At 36.8% G+C, this 21,791-nt stretch overlaps 3 protein-coding genes across 9 annotated transcripts; 2 read left to right on the forward strand and 1 right to left on the reverse strand.

The window, feature by feature from the left end:
• Window positions 1-478: 478 nt before the first annotated feature.
• Window positions 479-11,871, forward strand: slc4a1b (solute carrier family 4 member 1b (Diego blood group)). 2 transcript variants are annotated; one of them, XM_056771269.1, is made up of 17 exons: window positions 479-595; window positions 2,614-2,785; window positions 3,268-3,403; window positions 3,505-3,592; window positions 3,696-3,738; window positions 4,817-5,001; window positions 5,117-5,327; window positions 5,916-6,119; window positions 6,373-6,521; window positions 6,618-6,812; window positions 8,566-8,814; window positions 8,896-8,985; window positions 9,199-9,365; window positions 10,256-10,497; window positions 10,579-10,748; window positions 10,871-11,044; window positions 11,413-11,871. In XM_056771269.1, exons 1-17 carry the CDS (start codon window positions 509-511, stop codon window positions 11,491-11,493), a joined length of 2,643 nt encoding a protein of 880 aa, XP_056627247.1. In that variant the 5' UTR covers window positions 479-508; the 3' UTR covers window positions 11,494-11,871. The 2 variants fall into 2 exon arrangements, with proteins under 2 accessions (XP_056627247.1, XP_056627248.1); XM_056771270.1 differs by having other exon boundaries at window positions 3,526-3,592.
• A 1,382-nt stretch (window positions 11,872-13,253) lies between these two features.
• Window positions 13,254-14,763, reverse strand: dnajb14 (DnaJ heat shock protein family (Hsp40) member B14). The gene has a single exon (XM_056771370.1). The coding sequence runs from the start codon at window positions 14,723-14,725 to the stop codon at window positions 13,595-13,597; it is 1,131 nt and encodes a 376-aa protein (XP_056627348.1). The 5' UTR covers window positions 14,726-14,763; the 3' UTR covers window positions 13,254-13,594.
• Window positions 14,764-15,251: 488 nt separating this feature from the next.
• Window positions 15,252-20,697, forward strand: atxn7l3b (ataxin 7 like 3b). 6 transcript variants are annotated; one of them, XR_008909450.1, is made up of 9 exons: window positions 15,253-15,533; window positions 16,116-16,235; window positions 16,345-16,477; window positions 17,500-17,671; window positions 17,807-17,904; window positions 18,768-18,826; window positions 19,041-19,086; window positions 19,475-19,529; window positions 19,706-20,697. XR_008909450.1 is itself a non-coding variant. In XM_056772051.1 (8 exons), exons 2-8 carry the CDS (start codon window positions 16,185-16,187, stop codon window positions 19,783-19,785), a joined length of 639 nt encoding a protein of 212 aa, XP_056628029.1. In that variant the 5' UTR covers window positions 15,252-15,533; window positions 16,116-16,184; the 3' UTR covers window positions 19,786-20,697. The 6 variants fall into 6 exon arrangements, 2 of the variants coding, with proteins under 2 accessions (XP_056628029.1, XP_056628030.1); XR_008909451.1 differs by having other exon boundaries at window positions 18,768-18,790; XR_008909448.1 differs by having other exon boundaries at window positions 15,252-15,533; window positions 19,041-19,529.
• The last annotated feature ends 1,094 nt before the right edge of the window (window positions 20,698-21,791 follow it).

A 21,791-nucleotide genomic window follows, 5' to 3' on the forward strand; every position in this document is an offset into this window, starting at 1 on the left:
GTGTGTATATGAAAAGACAACGATGGTTACACTTTAATACTTTAATGTTTGTTAGATGTAATGTATCTTGCAACTGTACATACCACAACACCAAAAAGTACACATGAACACATGGAAGTGACTACTTATACTATATGTCATTGCATAATAAATATCAAATGTATTAACTTTAAAGCAACTGACGTGAATTTTAGAGCATGTATAAAGTGAATTAACTCAAGTTTCCACAGATCTCATTGCATATAGTTCATCACAGTAACTATATAGGTGTTACACTTAAGTTTGAAAGTGCTCACAAATTAAATATGCCATTGCAACAAAATATGCCATTACTTCAAAAGAAATTACATTTGCCATCTTATTTTGATATCTAATGCAAATACATTTTTAAGTATCTCAGTGCGTTTTTTGGGGGGGTCACTGTATGTGACCACAAGCATCTAAATCTAAGTGAGTATTGTCAACATTTGTATCTGTGTGTGAAGGTGTGTCTGTGGAACATGCAGGTATGCATGCAGTTTATAAAAGTCTGTGGGATTTTGTGAGGATCTTTGAGACCAGAGATTGTTTCTTAACAGGCTCAGCTGCCTTACAGGTAAGTGCAAGCAAATATTATATTTTATTTCAAATAGTTTTTCAAAATGTTGTATTTTTTTTACATTTTGTGATTATTAAAATTGTTTTATATTTGCTAAATGTACACTGTAAATAAGAGGGAAAAAACTGGAGGGCGTAGTTAGATTTATCGTGTCTTATATATTGATTTGTACAAGTCAGCGGCAGTTCATGGCAATTTTATGCACAGTAGATGATGCAACATAAAAAAGTATTGAAGAATGACTCAAATTCATCAATATTTGAGCATTTGTTAAGTCATTAGATCACATTTTTTCATGCAATTGTATCAATATGAAATTTGTGAGAAATACACATTCAATTCAATTTAAAGAGTTAATTTGCAAAAACAGATAATTCAGTTTTTGAAAATGTTCAAAATCTTTTTTTATGTGCATGCCAAATAATATTAATCAAACCGCAGTTGGGTTATTTTCATTAAGTCATAATAACTCATAAAACACAAAAACATGATGATAACATAAGAAGAAATATAATTGTTTTTACAAATAAACGATTCAATTTCAGCAGCACTTTTCATAATGTGTGATGTTACAAAGTAGATAATAAGTAGTAGTATCAGTTTAAATAATACATTTAAAAAAAAACAGGATATAGAAAAAAGAGCAAAATTGCATTTAAAAAATATAAATAAAAAAACTGCAAAATAACACCAGTATATCAATATCACGATAACACAATACAATGAGATACATGTTTAAATTGTAACTAGATAAAAATAGATTCATATTTTTAATGGTTTAACTATGTGGTCTTGCAGAATTTTATGTTAATTTAGGAATTCCGAAGAGACAGCATTGCCTGGACAATGTCAAGCACATGCCAAGACACACACACACGGCTCTCCTGTTTCTGCCAAGTGGTTGATATCCTTTGGACAACATCCTGTTGACCCTGGGACAACATTTAAATCAACCAATCAGATTTCAAAAATAAGTTTAAAGTTTATTTTAAGTTTAATCTTCCAACCAGGATTAGGTGCTTCTAGACCATTGTTTTTCACTTATAATTTCCCTCAGATTTTAGGGGTAAATTATGGTTTGGGTTGGGGTTTGGTGTGGGTTTAGGTTTCATTTATAAAAATGTTGTCCTTAGGTCAACAAAATATGTTGTCCTGAGGACATCCACCACTTGGTAAAATCAGGTCGAGCCATACAGTTCATAATCCTATTGCACAGACACACTCACAAGTTTCCACATTTGTGCCACACACACACACCAATGATGTTTAGAGAGTAAACATGGGCTTTCATTTATCAGTCATCTCCGGACAGGAAACACAACACAAACACATACTCGGTCACGCTAAGCGCCAGAGGTCTAGCCATCATGTTTGAGCTGTCGACATCCCATTTTTGGACTATGCTAACAAGAAGAAGGACACTGAGATATCATGTGACATCTTCCAGAGAAACATCGTATTACTGTAGGGGTTCTCCTTGATAATTCAGTTTTCAGTTCATCCAAAAATCCATTCCTGTATAACCCATTTTATATTTATTCCAAACCTGTCTGACTTTCACTCTTCTTCAGAACACAAAAGAACATATTTTGAAGAGCTTTTAACTTCCTTTGTATGGACTCAAAACCACAAAAATTCCTCAAAACGTCTTCTTTTGTGTTCCACAGTCACATGGGAAATAAGTGATGACATAAATTATAATTTTGGGGAGAATAGTCCTTTTATCCCGAGTTTCTTTCTAGTGTTTTTCTAAGAATCCGTTTATATGAATAATACAAATCTAATTGTAAAAAGTGGGTTATATAAAAAGGTTATAATATTTTTTCAACATTTTGAACATTTTATAAACTAAGCTATTATTTAATATTATTCATTACAAACTCAGAAAAGTACATTTTGTGGCTATAGTTTGAACCGGTGAACATGTGTTAAGTGGATCTATGTAGATTAAAGAAATTCAGCCAAAATAGATGTTCACTGTGTATTGATTTATTCCATATGATCTATATGGTCAGGTCTATGTGAAAATGAACGAGAATTCGACTCAGCAGACTCATTGGCAGGAGATGGGAAGATGGATGGGCTACGAAGAGACATATGATGTGGAGGCCGGCAGCTGGGGCCCGTCACACATCTCCTATCTCACCTTCAAGAGCCTGGTGCAGTTACGCAGGACAATGAACACTGGTGAGAAGATAAAATATCTGTGAGGGTATCAAACCTCTGGACAAAATAATTATCAAACACAATCATTAATATTATACGTTTTTTACTAAAAGTTAAGTATGACTACAAGGAATTAAAACTGCACTGATGTCACTTGAAGAGGTTAGCAACAATTTCTAGGAATTGTGGAATGTGAGGAGGGATGTAACCAGCCAACCCAAACTTTAACAAAATGGCAATAGACACAGTTTTTTTTATCAATAATAATCAGGAGCCTCCCATATTGTCCTGTCAAACCACTTAAACTGGTCCTTTAGCAAGTGTTTATGTTTAGAATTGGGCTAAAGCTCAGAAGATCCTCCATGCCTCATTCTCTTGACTTCACTCAAACTTACAGAATAAATTTCCCCTTTCGTTTATTTGGTTCGTCAGAGATTTCACCCCGTCTGTCATTCAGCTCTTCTTATAATGTCAGTATATTGGTTTTGTCTGTGTGTCATCAGGTGTGGCGATGCTGGACAGAGAGGAGAAGACCCTCTCTAGTATCTTGGAGAAGGTTGTGGATGCTCTGGTTGACAAAGGAGAGATCCTGGCAGGAGACCGAGATACGGTTCTTCAGGCATTAATGCACAAGCAAAGGTACACACAATTTACCATACAAATGAAAAGTTCATGTTTGGAAATTGAAAGCACGAAAGAAACTTCTAAATACCAGCCAAATAGAGATCACTCTATCCTAGAGACCCTTTATCTCTCTGCAGTCAGTCAATGGAGAGCCAGCCTCTGACATCAGCTGTGGAAATGGAAAAATTCTCGGTCACAGAGAAAGTAAGCAAAAACGTTTCATAAGAACACATTATTCTTCCCCTGATTTTGAATGTTTAAAATGTACTGTTATGACTGATATGTTTTACTTTATTCTTGCCTAAAGAGAGACACAGCTGACAGCGCAGAGGCTTCGATGGTGCTTGTAGGTGAGAATTATATTACCTATTACATTGTATTTCGGTCAATAGATCCTGCAAAAAATTAATAATACAAATATGTTTTCAAAGTATACTTTACACAATAATTCCTTTCAACCTGACATGACATGAAATGCAATTCATTACCTTCCCTTTCGCATGCATAAAATGAAAAAGTTCTCACCTGAAGCTGTATGGCAATACCTAGCTCCTTGAAGAATTACAGTTTGAGTTCAGTCCAATATGGCAGTGAAAAATTTAAGTGGTTTAAAATTTCTATAGCTCATCCCACATTTAACAACTACTTTTTCAAGTTGGTCCAGACAACTATGTAAAATTTCATGAATCTGACAGGGAAGAACATAGATACAGGCAGCAGGTAGCAACAAAATACTTTTAATGAACAAAAACCCACGATTGGGGTAAACAGTAAATAATACAGGACTCAAAACAAACACTTCCCACGAGGGGGCAAAACAAAGGAAGTCCAAACAACAAGAAATAAAAAGTCCACATCACACGCCGGGCATCAAGACGATGAGGAATGTTTCAAACCAACTTTACACAAGACTCTGCACACATTGCAAAATGAACCAGCACGGGATAGAGAACACAAGGGCCTTAAATGGGGAAAAATTACTAATGAGGGAAAATTACACTGGGCAGGTGAGGGGAATGAAACACTCAGAGGAAGATTACGGGGAAACAAGGGGGCGGTTCCAAGACTGGTGACAGGAGAGCCCATGGCGCAAAGTGACAAAGGCCACGTGCTTCCACACAAAACACAACAAGCACAAAAGACATGATACAGTCACCAGAACTAGAAACTCTTAACAAGAAGGACAGGATCATGACAGTTTAAGATCTCGCCGTAACATTTTTGAGAATATTGTTGAACTAACATATTGCGGGGTATTTAGCTATAACTGCGGCGGTACCATAGTGTGCATATCAGTACCTCAGGGGTACATATTAGGACCTTTTAAAATGGTACTGCCCCAGTGATAGCTTGGATAAATTTATGAACCTTTTTTCTAACAGTGAATTCTAGACAAGTTGTAAAATTTTGTGTGTGTTTGTGTGTAAGGTGCTCTGGAATTCCTGGATAGGCCCACGGTGGCATTTGTGCGTCTCCGGGATGCCGTTGTTCTAGAATCGGCCTTGGAAACTCGTGTCCCTGTGCGATTTTTCTTCATCCTTATAGGTCCTACCAAAAATGACATGAATTATCATGAATGTGGCCGGGCAATGGCAGCACTGCTGGCTGATAAAGTAAGACCACAGACAGTAGCTCAAATTCTTGCTAAAGATCATAAGGAGCAACAATGTTTTGATATACTTGTCTCTTCTTTTCTTCTGCATGTGATATTTGCAAATCTATCTTCAGGTTTTTAATCAGGCAGCGTTTCAGGCTCAGAGTGACAGTGAGCTGACTGATGCTGTGACAGACTTCATGGACTGCTGTATAGTGATCCCTCCCACTGAGATTCCAAATGAGTCCATGCTCACGTCACTCATCCCCTTCCAAAAGAAACTCCTGCAGGAGAGACTCCGCCCCTCCGATCCCAAGCTCCGCATAGATGTCAAACCTCGCAAACGTAAGACGTTTTTTCTATTTAATCTTAATTAATCACAAACTTGAATGATATTTATATACATCTAGTACATTTAAAGTAGACCCTATGTATGTAAAAATTATAAAAAAAGGAATAAATCTATGTTCTGCGCCTCAATGTTATTACTTGAGATGCACCGACGTATCATCAACCGATAATTTAAAAACAGCCAATGATCAGGGCCGATATATCTTGTCAATCAAAAGAGGACAGAATAATGCATTGAATTTGTGTTCTGTATATAGAAAATGTTAAGAATCATGACCAGTTTGATGTTCAAAATTATTTGAATTAATAACTTTCAGAAATTTAGTATCTCTAGTTATTTCTGTAAAATACATGCTTCTGATCATTTTGGGCATTTAATAGTTAGGAAACATTTTTAAATGAATCCCTCCAAACCATTTTTGTGAGATTATTGATGAAAGACATAAAATATATAATAATCTGGGTTGTGTAAAGGCATCTGTTTATTACTACAGAACAATACAGTATAATTATCTTTTGCAAAACAGACAACAATTCACAACACCAGAGATCACAGATCTTACTTTATCTATTTTATCAAAGCTGTGAAATGCTCAGTGCCTCCAGCAGATGATCCTCTGGCCCGTACAGGCGTCCCATTCGGTGGTGTGATCAGAGACTTCCGGAGGCGCTACAAACACTACACCAGCGACATCAAGGATGCACTGAACGTTCAGGTCGTGGCTGCAATCATCTTCATCTACTTTGCTGCGCTCTCGCCTGCCATCACCTTCGGAGGCCTCCTTGGTATGTACAATATGCTCAACCTGATCATGCCTTTGTTTGCATTTTAAACAAGTCCAGTTTGATTTTTAAATTCAGCCGATCTGTAATATTTTTGTTTAGAAAGTATAGTCAGAATCCAGAATGTCAGTATGGAGTTGCCGCAGTAAAAAATGATTTTTGCTTCATGTCTAAACAAAGCCGATGAAGTCAATCATGTTTTTTGAAACCGCAGTCAATATGATAGTGTTTGGCACACTTCTGCTCATCTCTGCAGCTGACAAAGTGGAAAACATGATGGGCGTCTCAGAGCTGATGATCTCCACCTCAGTGCAGGGGATCATCTTCTGTCTCATCTCCGCTCAACCTGTGCTAGTCATCGGCTTCTCTGGACCTCTGTTGGTGTTTGAAGAAGCCTTTTATACTGTGAGTCTCACTCTACAACATTCACATGAAGACAAGAGTTAAGTGTCTGTTCTGCTCATTCATATTCTCCCATCTTGCTTCTCCTCATGACTGAAGTTCTGTAAGGCTAAGGGCATCGAGTACATTGTAGGCAGAGTGTGGGTTGGGGCGTGGCTGGTGCTCATCGTCGTGGCGATTGTTGCCGTGGAGGGAAGCTTCCTTGTGCGTTTCATTTCCCGATTCACTCAAGAGATCTTCTCCATCCTCATCTCCCTCATCTTCATCTATGAGACTTTTGCCAAGCTTGGCAAGGTACACACAGTCATCCTCAACAAGTGATCATTCATCCATTTTATATTTTTCATATACTTTGAATTATAGAAGTTTATTTAGTGATTCCCACACAAATAAGAAAATCTGATAACGCTTTAGATTACGGCGCACAATGTACCGCATAATTAAACAGAATTTACAGCGTAACTAATTGTAACATTAAAGTATGTCTACAGTACATAACTGTAGGTAAAGAGGAACAATATGCAAAGGGAATAAAAAGTCTGGAAATTCAAAATAATATTTATACTGGAAGTATTTTAAAACCAAGGGGTAAGTATTTTAATATATAGTGGTATGATGTACAACAATCTTAGTGTGAACACACACTTCATTTTTGTAATCACAATGTACCCATAAATAAGCTACTGTGGATATTAAGTACGGGAAATGATAACTTCAGTTTTGACGCAAGTAAAGCGGCACGAGTGAAGCTCATAGATTGTTTGTCAACTGTACATTTTGTCTATAGGATTCATTTTTATTTTTCATTGATTTTAGGTTTGTTGGTCACAAATAATTTATTTTGAATGTTGTGTTATTTTAATGACTTTTACTGTGTAAAGTCAATGTTGCTCTTTTGTGACTAAAATCAAGTATTTCGAGTGCAGTTCGATATTTATGTAGTTCCCATATAATTTTTATTTTCCTCACTCCTTACCCCTATATTCCCTAAACTTAACATACTGTTCCCCTTTACATACAGATATGTTCTGTATATGTACATAATTGTTACAATTAGTTTAGCTGTAAATCCTGTTTAATTGTCTGGTACTTGTGGGCCGTAATCTAAAGCGTTACTGATAGTGTTGGGTAAATTACTCTGAAAAAGTAATTAATTACTAGTTACTCATTACATATTCAATAGTGTAATTAGATTACTGTCCAAATTACTCTGTCCAAAAAGTATTTAGTTACTCATTACTAATTACTTTCTTTATCATACATCAACCTTAGTTAAGTGATTCAAGAATATACATGAAACGGCTTATTGAATTCATTCAAATAATATTATTAACTGACCAAAGTATTACAAATGTGAGAATTATACATTAAAGCACAGATTTTAAAATAAGACTTTGAATTTTGATGTCAATTACACTATTGCACACGCATATATCTCACAAAGTATTTAGTTGAATTAAATCAAAAGTAACTGTATTTAAATTACAGAAAACATATGAGTAATCCCTTACTTTACTTTTTCAAGGGAAAAGTAATTAAATTGCAGTAACTAATTACTTAGTAACTAGTTACACCCAACACTTGTTACTGAATATTTTTACAAGTTCCATCACTGATTCAAAGCTGTAGTCAATGAGACTACATAAAGGATCAAAATAAATAACTCCAACTTAAAAAAATGCTTTTGCAGTAACATTAAAATAAAAAAAATCGATATTAAATGTCATTGTTAAACAGTCTTGAATGCTATTCTTACATGGTTAGTGGAATATTTAAACAGTCAGATATAACATTTTCATACTGAATTCAGAACATAACAATCAAAATCAAGTTTCATTATACCAAGTTTTAAAATGAAATATTACTGATAATATTGAGCACAATGCATATCCTGCATCAATAACATCATGCATCACAAATCTGGTTTGCTAGTTTTAGCAATAGTAATGAGAGGTCTATATAATAAATGAATGAAAGAAAACTAAAGATTTCTGTTATATATTAACATGCTCTTCATTCTGTTATTCTGTTTCATCCGCCATCAAAGGTTTTCAAAGAACATCCTCTCATTCTGAATTACGATCATCTGAACGGTACAGCTGAAAACCCTTGGCACACTGTTGTCAGCTATCAGAGACTCGTGGACAACTTTACAGGCAATGTGACTGTTTTTAGGGACGTTGTACACCGGGCGTATCCCAACACGGCTCTTCTGTCCATGTGTCTCATGTTTGGCTGCTTCTCCATAGCTTACTATCTACGCATGTTTAAGAATGGCACTTTCTTGCCAGGCAAGGTCTGTGTGTATATTTAGTGTTTTTGAATATTAAAAATCTTCCATTGACTTGCTCGTTAATGAGGAATGTTTGTTGCACAGATTCGACGTCTTCTTGGTGACTTTGGAGTCCCCATTGCCCTTTTCATTATGGTTGCTGTTGATATTAACATTGATGATACATACACACAGGTATACGTGTAATTTAGTATGTGTACATATCAAAAAGCTTCTGTATACAGTAAATTTATAATGTTTCACTTATAATTTTTATTTGATTCTATTACAATTAATAAATTCTTTGCTTGCAGTTATATATAGACAATGAAACAGGCACTTTTAGGGCACCAATTCAGGCCTTGTAAAGTTGATGTGTTGCCTTCTGACCTTTGACCTGTGTTACAGAAACTAGCGGTGCCTAAGGGTCTGCAGGTGTCCAACCCTAAGATGCGCGGCTGGTTTATCAATCCGCTGGGCGAACACAAGTCATTCCCCGTTTGGATGATGTTTGCCAGTGTTATCCCAGCCATGTTGGTCTTCATCCTCATTTTCCTCGAGTCTCAGATCACGACGTGAGTGATGTTTTCTGAAGGAAGGTCATTGATTCGCTCCAGCCCATTTTCACATTAAATCATAGGATCATGACCATTGACATTAACCTGGCGTGAACAAGATCCTAACTGGTGGAACATGACATCGGCCACACTAATGACACGTGTACTAATAAAATGTAATAAAATGCCCTATATGTAGTATAAATTACATAAAACATCTACTAAATATATACCAGTAAAACTGCAATATAAAAGTAACCATGACAGAACTAATTTTCTGTTTTATGTTTAATTTACAACTATGTTAAGTGCAAGTAAAACCAGATTTCACAGTGGGAGGGGCAACTCAGCCCAACACTAAAGAAACAGAAACCAAGCAACTGCCCTGTTAGGACATAATCTCAGCTATTAATACGATTTTACCAGGTGATTTCATTTGTATGTTTTAGTGTGATTTGTTTAATACGAATTACCCATATGAAATACAAAATAGTTACGAATGGACATAAAAACATAAAGAATAAACTTCATTTCATTAGTCCTGTCACCTTTGCTAGCTAAAAAAAAGAAGTTCAATTATTTTTGTTCAATGCGTTTTTGAATGACTTCATTCTAATAAAAACAAAGAATAATTTAAATATACTTTTATGCAGTTGTGTGCTCAGAGTTTACTTCCGGTAAAGTTCAAGTATACTCAAAAAATAATCTTTGATAAATAAAAAGAAATTGTAAACAAAGCTAAATAGTACAAAAATAGTACATTTGAATAGTAGAACTACAACTTAGCTTATATGTACTAAATAAATAAAACTTAAATAATCATTATTATTAAGAAATGCAGAATGTTGTTTAATGTCTTCGAAGACATTGACAGAAAATGTTCTTTCTTTGCTTGGTTTCTTTTAAAGGCTAATTGTGAGTAAACCAGAGAGAAAAATGGTCAAGGGTTCTGGTTTCCACATGGATCTTCTTATCCTGGTGAGCATGGGGGGTCTAGGTGCCATATTTGGCGTTCCCTGGTTGAGCGCTACGACTGTACGCTCCGTAACCCACGCCAACGCCCTCACCGTCATGAGCAAGGCTCCGAAGCCTGAGATTGAGAAGGTTGTGGAACAAAGAGTCAGTGGTGTGGTAGTGGCCTTGCTTGTTGGTACGTGGAACAATCTTGAAAATTCATCACATACTACTTCTCCTGAGGTCAGAAAGTAAAGGTACATTAACCTGTTTGCAGGTCTGTCCATCCTCATGGAGCCCATTCTTAAAATGATTCCAGTCACAGCTCTGTTCGGGATCTTCCTTTACATGGGAATCACATCCCTCAGTGGGATCCAGCTGTGGGATCGAATCCTGTTACTCCTCGTCCCAAAAAAGTATCACCCCGATGAACCCTATGTTAAAAGAGTACGTTTGGACACACTAATGGAATATTCTGCACTTTTTTTCCGTCCTGATTCCAGAATGTCATATTCTGTGACCGATTATACGTGTAACAAACCGATGGTGGTCTCTGGTTCCCCCTGCAGGTCAGCACCAGTAAGATGCACGTGTACACTGCTATACAGATTGGATGTTTGGTCATCCTGTGGATAGTCAAGTCCAGCCCTGTATCACTGGCTCTTCCCTTTGTCTTAATTCTTACCATCCCTTTGCGCATGTTAATGACTGGACGACTGTTCACAGAGACAGAGATGAAATGTGTAAGTAACAGTCATTCAAACAATAGTTTACCACGAGATATCAGTTATGTCACTATTTGCTCGTTTTTGTGGCTTTCATGGCTTTCTTCAGTGGAACATAAAAACATTTATAGTAAAGTTGTTAATTCTGTTCTTTACAATACAATGAAAATGAATGCGGAAAGATGCCATCATGCTCTAAAGCTATTCATGTGCTATATTCTTAGTCTTATGATGCCACATACTTTTTTTATGGGAGTACCTTTAAAGCTTTGCTTGAAAACAACAGCTTGAACATGCTACATTTTTGGTTCTGTGGCGAGTTAATGATTTCAGCGATTTTTTGGGGGGCAATCTTCTCACATTTCCAATTTGTATTTTTAATATAGCTGGATGCTGATGATGGCAAAGTGACGTTTGAGGAGGAGCCGGGAATGGACATGTATAATGAATCTCAGATGCCACTGTAGATGATTTCATCTCTTTGTGTGATCAAAGGCCATCAGCACATACAATTCTGTAGTTCTCACCTCCTCTATCATGTTTTCTTACTGACGAATGAGCGAAAATGTTTTAAATAAAGTGCCTTAACCATATATTTTCCTATATTTTCACCAGCAACCATTAAGAATGTTGCAATGTACTCAAATTAGTTTCATAATATAAAACATGGCGCTCTAATTTCATTGTGTATATATTTTTATCGCCCACTTTTTTATTTTGCGGTGGCATGGCTATATCAGTTAAATAAGGGTTTAAACCTTTACTGGCATATCGGGACATAGTGTCTATTTGTTTTGGTTGGTTGTATTTGTTTTTTTTCAATTCAAATTAAGGAACAGACAATACAAAAACATGTGCAATTAAATAACATATTATATCAAATAAATGTGTGTGTGTGTTAGTTATACCTACATAATTGGGAGAGACGAGAGAAATGTACCTATGTTACCTCATGATTCAAGATCCGGTTTTAGTTCTTTAACTTAGGGACAGACTTTTGACATTTAGCCCAAGCCTAGTTTCTTCTTGTCTTACCCATCTTACAGACGTTGAGCTCCAATCAGTTCCCCGCACACCAAACAAATTGCATAAAGCACTTCAGAAAGCAATGATCTCTGAGTGTAATATCACTTGTTATTTCCATAGCTAGTACATATTATCCAGAAGCAGTAAGAAGAGGAACAGGTGCTGGAGAAGTGCACAGCATGCTTGAGTCTTTCTATTGTCCCAATATTTGCACTTGTCTGATCAATAATAGGTTGGATTTGGGTTTAAATGAGCAAATACAGTTTGGCAGTGTTTATTATTATCTGACTGCAGTCGTGAGGAATGCAAAAGCTGTTCTAGCTAAGTTTAAATGATCACTTTATCTTCTCATGAGGGACAATTAACATCCATCTGCAAACATGCTGGAATGATAACTTCTTTAGTACTGTGGTTCTTAGAGACCATTATTATAACACACATCTGGTTGCACAATGCTTCCAGGTATTGGATATTTAATTATCAGTATTTGCTGCTGCTACAAAGGAGTATGGCTGCAGTAATCTCATGAGGGACTTCAGAATGCAGGTTACATATTAAACTTAATATTACTTTTTATTCATTTACATTTTTACAGCCCTGTAAAAAACATTTTCAGCCCTGCCCTAGAGTCTAAGCACTACCCATATTGGATCTCACACTTATCAGAACAGTTAATTTTTACTGTTAATGTTTTAGCAATTTTGTGGTGTGCTTTGGTCACCTAAATACAGGGCATGAATAAACTCTGCCTATTCAGGAATGGTCAATTCCTAGAGAAACTAGAGTGCACCGTTCCATTAGCAGCAGGGCGGACTACCAGCCTCACCAAAAACCATTAGACATCTGCATCCTACACCGAACACTGCTGACACAATTCGGATCAAATCCATAAGCCTTACCATGGCTTCCAGTTATTTAGAATAAACATACTACTTCTGGACTATAAATCATTAGGTCTACAATCTAAACGCGCTGCGGTTACGTTTTCAAAAATAAAAACAGTGAGATCATTGAGGACAGATTAATTATCCAAGCATGGCGAGACAAAGTTTTGCTTCTCGACTACATACAGCTGGAATTAGCATACAGAAGAAGTCAGATGAGGCCCAGGTTTCAGTCCAATCACATCCATTTACCTGCGCATTTATTGTCGGAGCAATATATTACCTTATATCTCATTTCGCTGTTGCACACATTTAAATATTTTTTTTAAAGTAAACCTTTATTTCTTTGATTCTTGCTTAAATGTCATCTTGCCTGTCTAAAGCACATTGAACTAAAAGATGACTTAAAAATAAGAAATTATATTATGTTATGTACAGTATATATAATATCGTATATATACACCTGATGGCTCTAGTAGCCACCTTTTTGTCTGTCGACTGAGCTATACGGCAAAACATATTCCAGTGGTAGGTGAGGGACCTTCAAAACGATTCTAATATTAGTTTCATTCTATCATGTTAAAAACAAAGGCGAGAAACATTAACATATAAATCAATCGTGTCTTTCAAATATTCTCAGCGTCGCTATGCCTCTGGTTCACCCTCCGCGGAAGAGGTCATTCAGTCTTTCCAGCTTTTTACAGCTGTCCATGGACATGAGCTCAGCCTTCTTCCGTAGTCGGTCATCCCTGTAGACCTTAGAAGCGTACAGCAGGTCCGTTTTCGTCTGCCTTTCCTTCCAGCAGTTGTTGCGCACGTTGGAAACGTAGTCTTCCTCCACACTCTTCTCGATCTTCAGCAAGACTGAGCCCTTGAACTCGGATTTAAAATCTCGGCTGACATAATAGTCTACATGCAGATTCTCTGTTTGTCTCTTAATAGTCTGTCCAGTGGACGGTCTAGAGTACAGACTATAGGGCGGCGTGGACACCAGCAGCTGGCTGAGAACCGACACAAATATCAGCACGACGATGGGCATCAGTTGAATTAACATGGAGAAGCCTCCTTCTCCTCTTTCCTCCGCTCTCTCTCTGGTTTGGTCCGTCTGGCGACTGTGATGTGCTCTGCCGTTGGTGAACGTGTGCGTGCTCTGCGAAGGGAAGACGCCTCCGAAAAACATATTGAAAAGATCTTCAGGTGTTATATCGGCCTCAAAGCCTCGGTGGAAGTCAAAGTTTCCATGAGAGCTTTGACTTGGGCTGCTGGGTTCATTTCCACCACACTCATCATACTGCCTTCTCTTGTCTGGGTTACTGAGCACCGCATAGGCATTTCCAATCTTCTTAAAGGCTTCAGTCGCTCCTGGCGCGTGATTTTTGTCAGGATGGAACTTTAAAGCCAGTTTCCTATAGGCCTTTTTTAGTTCCTCATCACCAGCATCTTTACTGATACCCAGTACCTCATAGAAATCCTTACATCTCTTTATCCTCACTACACCTTCAGTCTGCTCCTTAGTAAATGTTTTACTTGAATCTGCAGCTGCTGAGTCCCGGTTCTGTGTCTCGTGTGGGGTTTGGGCTTCTGACTGTGCTCCATTGGCTCGTTTTCTGCTACTCCCGAATGCAGTTTCATTCCTCAGCAACGCTTCCAGCAATATTTTGGCTTTCTGGGTCGGATACAATTTTTCTGCTTTGTGGAGGAACTTCGACGCCTTCTCTTTATCGCCATCTTCGAGGGCTCTGGTGGCGATTTTTATACATTTTTCAGCTTCGTCCCGGTTTCCTTCCATCGTTTCTGCCGTTTCTGTTTCTTTTGCTTCTTCCTCGATTTAACATAGGTTCACGAACTAAAATGTCGCCTCAGCGCCCTCTACTGTTAGCTGTCGGGTGCGGCATTGGCGCCAAAGTCCCTATACAAAAGTCTTCGCTCTTGGCATCTATATTTGCGGCTCCAGCTGACAGCTATTTCAGTCATACGAGATGTTTAAAACCGCTCACTCAGGTCACCATAAAACAACAGCGACTCCCAATATTAAATAAAACCTGGCATCAATAGGATTACACATTATGGTAGTTACGCTTAAATTGCGCTAAAAGAACAACAACAGAATGATTCTGTTCGCAACAGTTTGTGCAGTACCCCACACTAAGAGAATCGTTAGACGATTGGATGGATTGTCTTTTTGCTGGATCGTAGGACTTTCATTGCAAATGTGTTGCACTTTTGCTTATTCATAGCAACAGAAGTGCGGGGTCTTGATTAAGTCTATGGTCTTTAGTTAGCGCCCTCTGTCGGAGCTGGTTAATCGATTGAGCGGTGAGCGATCCAGGGATCAGGATGGATCGATTAACCGCGTCTGATCGAGGGGAAATGGAAGTCTGCAGGCGGAGGATAAGAGATTCAGCGATGAATGTGGAACTTTGGTTTTGTCTGTGAGGCAACGTTTTAGGGAAATGTCTTTATGAACGTCAAATTATAGTGACAAAGAAAACGCAGATTTCGTTCAAATTTAAATATATATATATTTGATCCGATGAGAAGCTACAGACAGTACAGCGAACAGACCGAAAACACCAACAACCTTCACCCCAGAGCTGGTAAGTCAAAATAATGCCCCAAATTGCTAGAAATCACGTCAGGATCTAGATGTACGTCGTTTCTCAGACGTTAAAGGGCGTAACATGTTACACGTCTAATGTAAGTCGGTGTAGGGTGTTGAATGGATCAAAGATCATTTTTGCGAATATTTATTAGGCCTTTTGATCAAAAATCGTGTTTAATGTTAAAAGATTGTGTTTATGATATCATTCAATCGTCTCCAAGCTATATAATCTTTGTTTTTCAGGATGCATTGCAATCCAGGACGTTAAGTGATACAATGTCGCGATTCATCGGTTCATTTTACATTGATGACGATGTTACATTTACAATTTATACATGTTAATTGTGTGTTACATGCGTTCATTTATTTACACATTCTGAAAGAAGTTCGATATGCCGTGTAAAATGTGTTATTGGACATAATGCAACGAAATCTCGACGCATTCATATGTTATCGTATTATTATTAAGTAAATGCAGAGTTAAATGAGGAGGACTATTGTTATGTTAGGCCGTTTGATGGTGATATTTTGCTGTCTCATGCTCTCTTTGTTTGGGTTGTTGTTGTTGTTGTTGCAGTGTCTCCTCAGCCTGTGACTGCTGCACTACAGCATGTAGACAGCAGTGCATTCTCCTGCAGCTTTGCAAATGAAAATGGAGGACGTGTCTCTGTCCAGTATGGACAACAGTAAGATGGAGGTGTGCCTTTCATATTTTTCTATCTAAACATTCACATTTTCATTCTTAGCAATTGTGTTGTGTAAATAAATATATATTCATGCGTGCATGCATTGTACCTTCTCCACAGGGCATTGCTCAAGAGATCCTGTCTGACCTGGTGGAAGACGCCTGTTTGGGTCTTTGTTTTGAGGTGCACAGGGCCGTCAAACAAGGATACTTTTTCTTGGATGATACAGACCAGGATAGTATGAAGGACTTTGGTGAGAGTTTGACATTGTTTTTTAAATCGCACAATGGAATCGTTCACCCCAAGTAATAAAAATGTTGCATAATGTATTCACTCTCATGCCATTCCAGATGTATATGACTTCCTTACTTCAGCTGAACACAAAAAAGCATTTTAATTTAAGGGTTTTAAATTATAAGTATGTAGTGTAATTTTCCTATACAGGTTTCGAAAGGGCAAAGCTCCAAAAAGCACACACGTCTGCCATTAAAACAATCCGAATGAACAAATGGGTTATAAATTTCCTCCTGCAGTGAAATGATTTTGAGAAAAAATATTAGTTATTAGCTAAAATAGTAATATTTTCTTTCACAAACCTATCAATTTGCTTATAAAATATTGTGACCTGGACCACAAAACCATTTTTGAAATTGAGATTTATACATCATCTGAAAGCTGAATAAGTACAGCGTACTGCTGTAATGACGTTGTGGAGAGTAGATAAACCCAAAAGCAGAAGCTTTACATAGATACCAAACTTGAGTGGGTAATTCCCAAAGCGTAGTTTTCGGGATGTTCAAAAATATATTTACGGTAGGAAATTCACAAAATATCTTCATGGAACATGATCTTTACATAATATATAAATGCTTTTTGGCATAAAAGAAAAATTTGACCCATACCATTGTATGTATTGTTAACCATTGAAAACCTGTGCTACTTATGACTGGTTTTGTGGTGATGGGTCACATTTATTAACACACTCAGTTTAGGAAAATAATGGAATTGCTTCGGTCAAGGAAAGTGTTTCAGCCAGGAGCCTTAACAAACTTCTGAGGTGGCCTCCAGGAGTTTTTTTTTTTATAATTTTAAAAGACACAAAAGCATATTGTAGTTTCAAGCCAAAAAAAAGAACATAACATTATCTTAAAGCTGGTCTCTATTTCAGTCTTTTAAAGCTATAAGGTAGTTTTGTATAAAGATAGGTCTGATATTGAAGCCATTTTTGACTGTTAGTCTAATCTATGACTCTGCTGTCCACTGTGCCTTTTGTAGAAATTGTGGACCAGCCTGGAGTAGACATTTTTGGGCAAGTGTACAACCAGTGGAAAAACAAAGAGTGTGTGTGTCCCAACTGCAGCCGCAGCATTGCTGCGTCTCGCTTTGCACCACACCTGGAGAAATGCCTCGGGATGGGCCGCAACAGCAGTCGCATCGCCAACCGCAGGTATAGTTAATAAACGTCATCATCACTGCAAATCTCTTGACCTAAATATATGTTTCATAAAGATGCCACTTGATCCGCAGGCACTGTGGTAGCAATATAATGTCATGTATTAAGTTTTTATCTCCTCTTTTTCAGAATTGCAAGCGGCAATAACACAAACAAATCAGAGAGCGATCAAGAGGACAATGATGATGTAAACGACAATGATTGGTCTTATGGCGCTGAAAAGAAAGGTGAGATTGTTGTTAGTGCATCTTAAATTGCAATCTTAGTTTTGTGGACTACAGTGGAAACATTAGGTGGCTAAACCAGATTTCTAGAATTATTTTTTAAAGAAGCCGAGATCCCCTGGAAGACCCCCATAATTGATCCTAACTACATAACAAAACAATACTTCTGAAATTTTGTTACACTGATTCAAACTTTCCGAAAACGCATACTGTGACGGTTCGTACTGAATTTGAATAAGTACCTACCCTATCGGCCGTTAAAACAGTGCGTTCCATATAGTATGAGTAGGAGTAGTATGAACACATTTCAGACATATACCGCATCTGCCATGTCTTAGGGTCATGTGACCCGTATGCTCTTTGACCTATGACGTATTAACAACAACCTTTACGTGAGCTTGGATAAAAACATAATGCAATTCAGTCATATTTAAATAGCGGTTTTCACAATGTTTCATTGTTGCAAAGCAGCTTTACAGGAAGAAAGACAAAAATAAGCAAAAAGTTAGCATTAGGATTGAAATAACCAGGGTCCATAATTTAGTCAAGAGAAATAAATTGATTGGCACTTACATTAAAAATGGACATCCGCCTTAAAGTTTTCTGCTATATTTATTTGATTTACTTTGGAAATTTGACCGTTTCTCAGTTCCCGTGGTAACATGGGATAGAGAAGTGTCCATCCAATCCACACTCACAAATCTCTTTCACATTTATATCTCTTTCACATTTACTTCCCACGATTGTTGACATGGCACTGTAGATTTAATAGAACCACTGCAACTGCTGAAGAAAATAATTTCATTGTTGTATTGATAATTGAATCGGATTCATGTCATTAAACATGCTGACGTTTTGTTTTCCAGCCAAGAAGAGAAAGTCAGATAAGGTATTTTTACATTCTTTGAAACAACCTGTACCTGTGGTAAGTTTGTCTTACTGTTACCAATACAATTTCATTCTCTTTCCTCATTGATAGCTTTTATAAGGATGTAGAATGTAGTTTTTGTTTATTGACGCCAAATGTGTTGACTACAGCCTGTAAATTCGATTTCTTGTGAATTCTCCCTTTGAGGTCTTTTCATTAGCTTTTAGTGCACTGCGGGCAAATGTTTGATGTTTCATTTCTTTCTGTACAGAATCCGAATTCACCAAGAAGATCCAAATCGATGAAACATAAAAATGGTAATTATGAGCTGTACCTTATAACACAAACAGACTGTGGGATTTGAAAAGAAAAGCGTCCATTGTAACATCATCTACAAAGTGCAATTAGCATGTTTAAAGTACGCCGTAAAACCCGGAAATTTATGTCTAATTGAATGAATCAAATAAATCAAGATATGTCCCCAAATGAAGATCGTTTGAAGACATAACATTATTTTGGCTGACGACTTTATCCACTGGAATAGACAAAAGTTGCTTTAAAAGTCACTATTATGTAAAATGATTAAATGTAAGCCTACATCTGTCAATTTTGCATCAAGTACTGGTCATTCACAAAGGACGGATTTTCGTGTTGTGTCTTTGTATTATATGCATATTTCTCATTTATTTATCCATGTACATGAAGCCTGATGCCTCTGGCTGATACGTGTCGCTGACGAGAGCCGCAATTTTCTCAGATGGTAGAAAAATCTTTATTTACATACGTTCAGGCGCATGATTCATTTAAGCATGCTAAAATGTTGCGTTTAATGTCTTAGTTGAATGTACAATGCAAGTTGAAAAACGTTCTATAATGTTTTACTGCAGATGCAGAAACATGAGATTATAAATTAATGTTTTTTTTCTTTTCTTGAAGCTTTGCCGGTTCCTAAGCACCGCATGGAGAACCAAGAAAGCTCCTGTGTGTTGCTAAGAGACGAGACATTTTCTCAATAATGCTGTTGGAAGCAGAAGTCACTTGATCGCAGCATTGCGTGAGCTGAATTATGCTGATCAACGGAGGAGACATGGACTAATTCTTCAGACATACAGTTTACATTTTTTTTTCTTATTTGTTACTTCTTTTTTTTCTTCAGGAATATTTGCACATAGCTTGTCTCTTTAAAACAACACGTTTAGGATATAGGAACTTGCGTAATTCTCTCAGGGAGGAAGTTCAAACTCGTCATCCTATCAGCAGACAGAAACAACTGAGCATAGAGTCACAGATGCTGGGCCTCTCCCATAACAAAGAGACAGGATTCTTTCTAAAATAAAAATTCTATCCATATACAATGTATAATTATACCTTCTCATATCTGTGCCCTATTATTCTAGGGGGGTTGAAGCAATTAAAATAAATTGTGCAAGGTTATTAGCATGCACATCCAGATTAGTAATCAATGTCAACAATTTCCTATCAGGTTACTTATTGTACTGTTTGATATTATTGAATTGTATTGAAAATCATGATCTAGTAAAGTATATTCTTTTCTCTGTAGTTCCAATAGCCAAAGTGTGGTACAATTGTACTGTATGTTACTCTAGTCCTCTAGCACATCATCATCATACTACATTTTTTCCATTGGTAAATTATTGGTTACAGAGCGAACAGAGGTTGTTAGTCTCCAAAAAAAAAGATCTAATCATTGCTTGAGAGTATCTTTATGAGTGTAATTGTTTTCTTTATGTATTTCTTATGTATTAGATGTTTACAGTGGAATGTGTCCATTGCGGTCTCACATTGTGTGTAACTGTGTACATATTTGACTAGATAAAAAATGCTGCTATCCTCACCACGAGTCATTGGCTTATGGGCATGTAATAAAAGATCTCAGAACATGCTTCATGTGTGCTATACAAAATGTACTTCTGGGTGTTGAGTCTTATGTTGCAGATTTTTTTATATAGTTTTAATGTTTTTTTTTAAGAGTTGTAAGCAGAGCCTAGTGTGTGGGATGGTGTATCACACAATGCAGCAAACCTTTAACTGCTACCTCACAAATTTTATGTCTTCAAAAGACTTGAAATTTAGCATATGAATGTTTTTTGTATTAATGCTTGCAGCCATTTAAAAAAGTAGTTAAATTATCATAGAACCTTTGCGTTACCACTATAAACTAATAACTTATTAAATTATTTAGAAATAAGCATCTCCAATCAGACACTTGGGTAATAAATCTATATTTGTGGTAACGAAACTAAAGGTTTAATGATGTCAACTGAAAATAAAAGCAATGCCCACTTTATAGTTCTACTGGAATATTAATAAGCACTGCATATATGAAACTCTATCTAAATGTATTGCGATCCAATTTCATTTAGTATCTAAATAACTTATTACCTTAAAGCCATTGAGGGTAGGTAAACTATAATATAGTTGACTACTTATTAACATAAGGAAAACATAAAAAAATCTAATTGGGGAGGAATATTTACTACTTTAGGTTTATTTTACAAAATGGGTGAAATATGACCTAAACCTTTACAGAGGCCTATGTTTGGATGCAATGACTTGAGGTGGATTATTAATGTTTTAATCAAAAAAAAATTTTGATACATGAACATAACAATGCTATAAATATAAAATGCTATCTTTGTCACTATAAGCATATCCTCTTGAATAAATATAATTCATATTTCTAAGTGACATTTAAAGACTTTTTATTACTTATGCAAATTGTCGTAAGTTTTTTGAAGCTTTATCAAATCGTGTTTTAACATACATAAAAATCATTAAACCGATTTCTGTAGCAGCTTTTGTAGGTAAAACTACATTAAACTGTCGCCTGCGCGGAAGGATTAAACGTGAATTTATTTGGCAACTCAGAGGGAGGAGATTTGAGAAGCCACACACTACTTCATGCAATGCTGCGCAGACCAATCGTTAAATGACATCACAATACCGCGAGAACAAGTCCTACGCAAAGTTTTACCCTCGCTCTCGCGATTCTTTATTGTCA

This window comes from Triplophysa dalaica, chromosome 17, assembly GCF_015846415.1.
Source record: "Triplophysa dalaica isolate WHDGS20190420 chromosome 17, ASM1584641v1, whole genome shotgun sequence".
Lineage (NCBI taxonomy): Eukaryota > Metazoa > Chordata > Actinopteri > Cypriniformes > Nemacheilidae > Triplophysa > Triplophysa dalaica.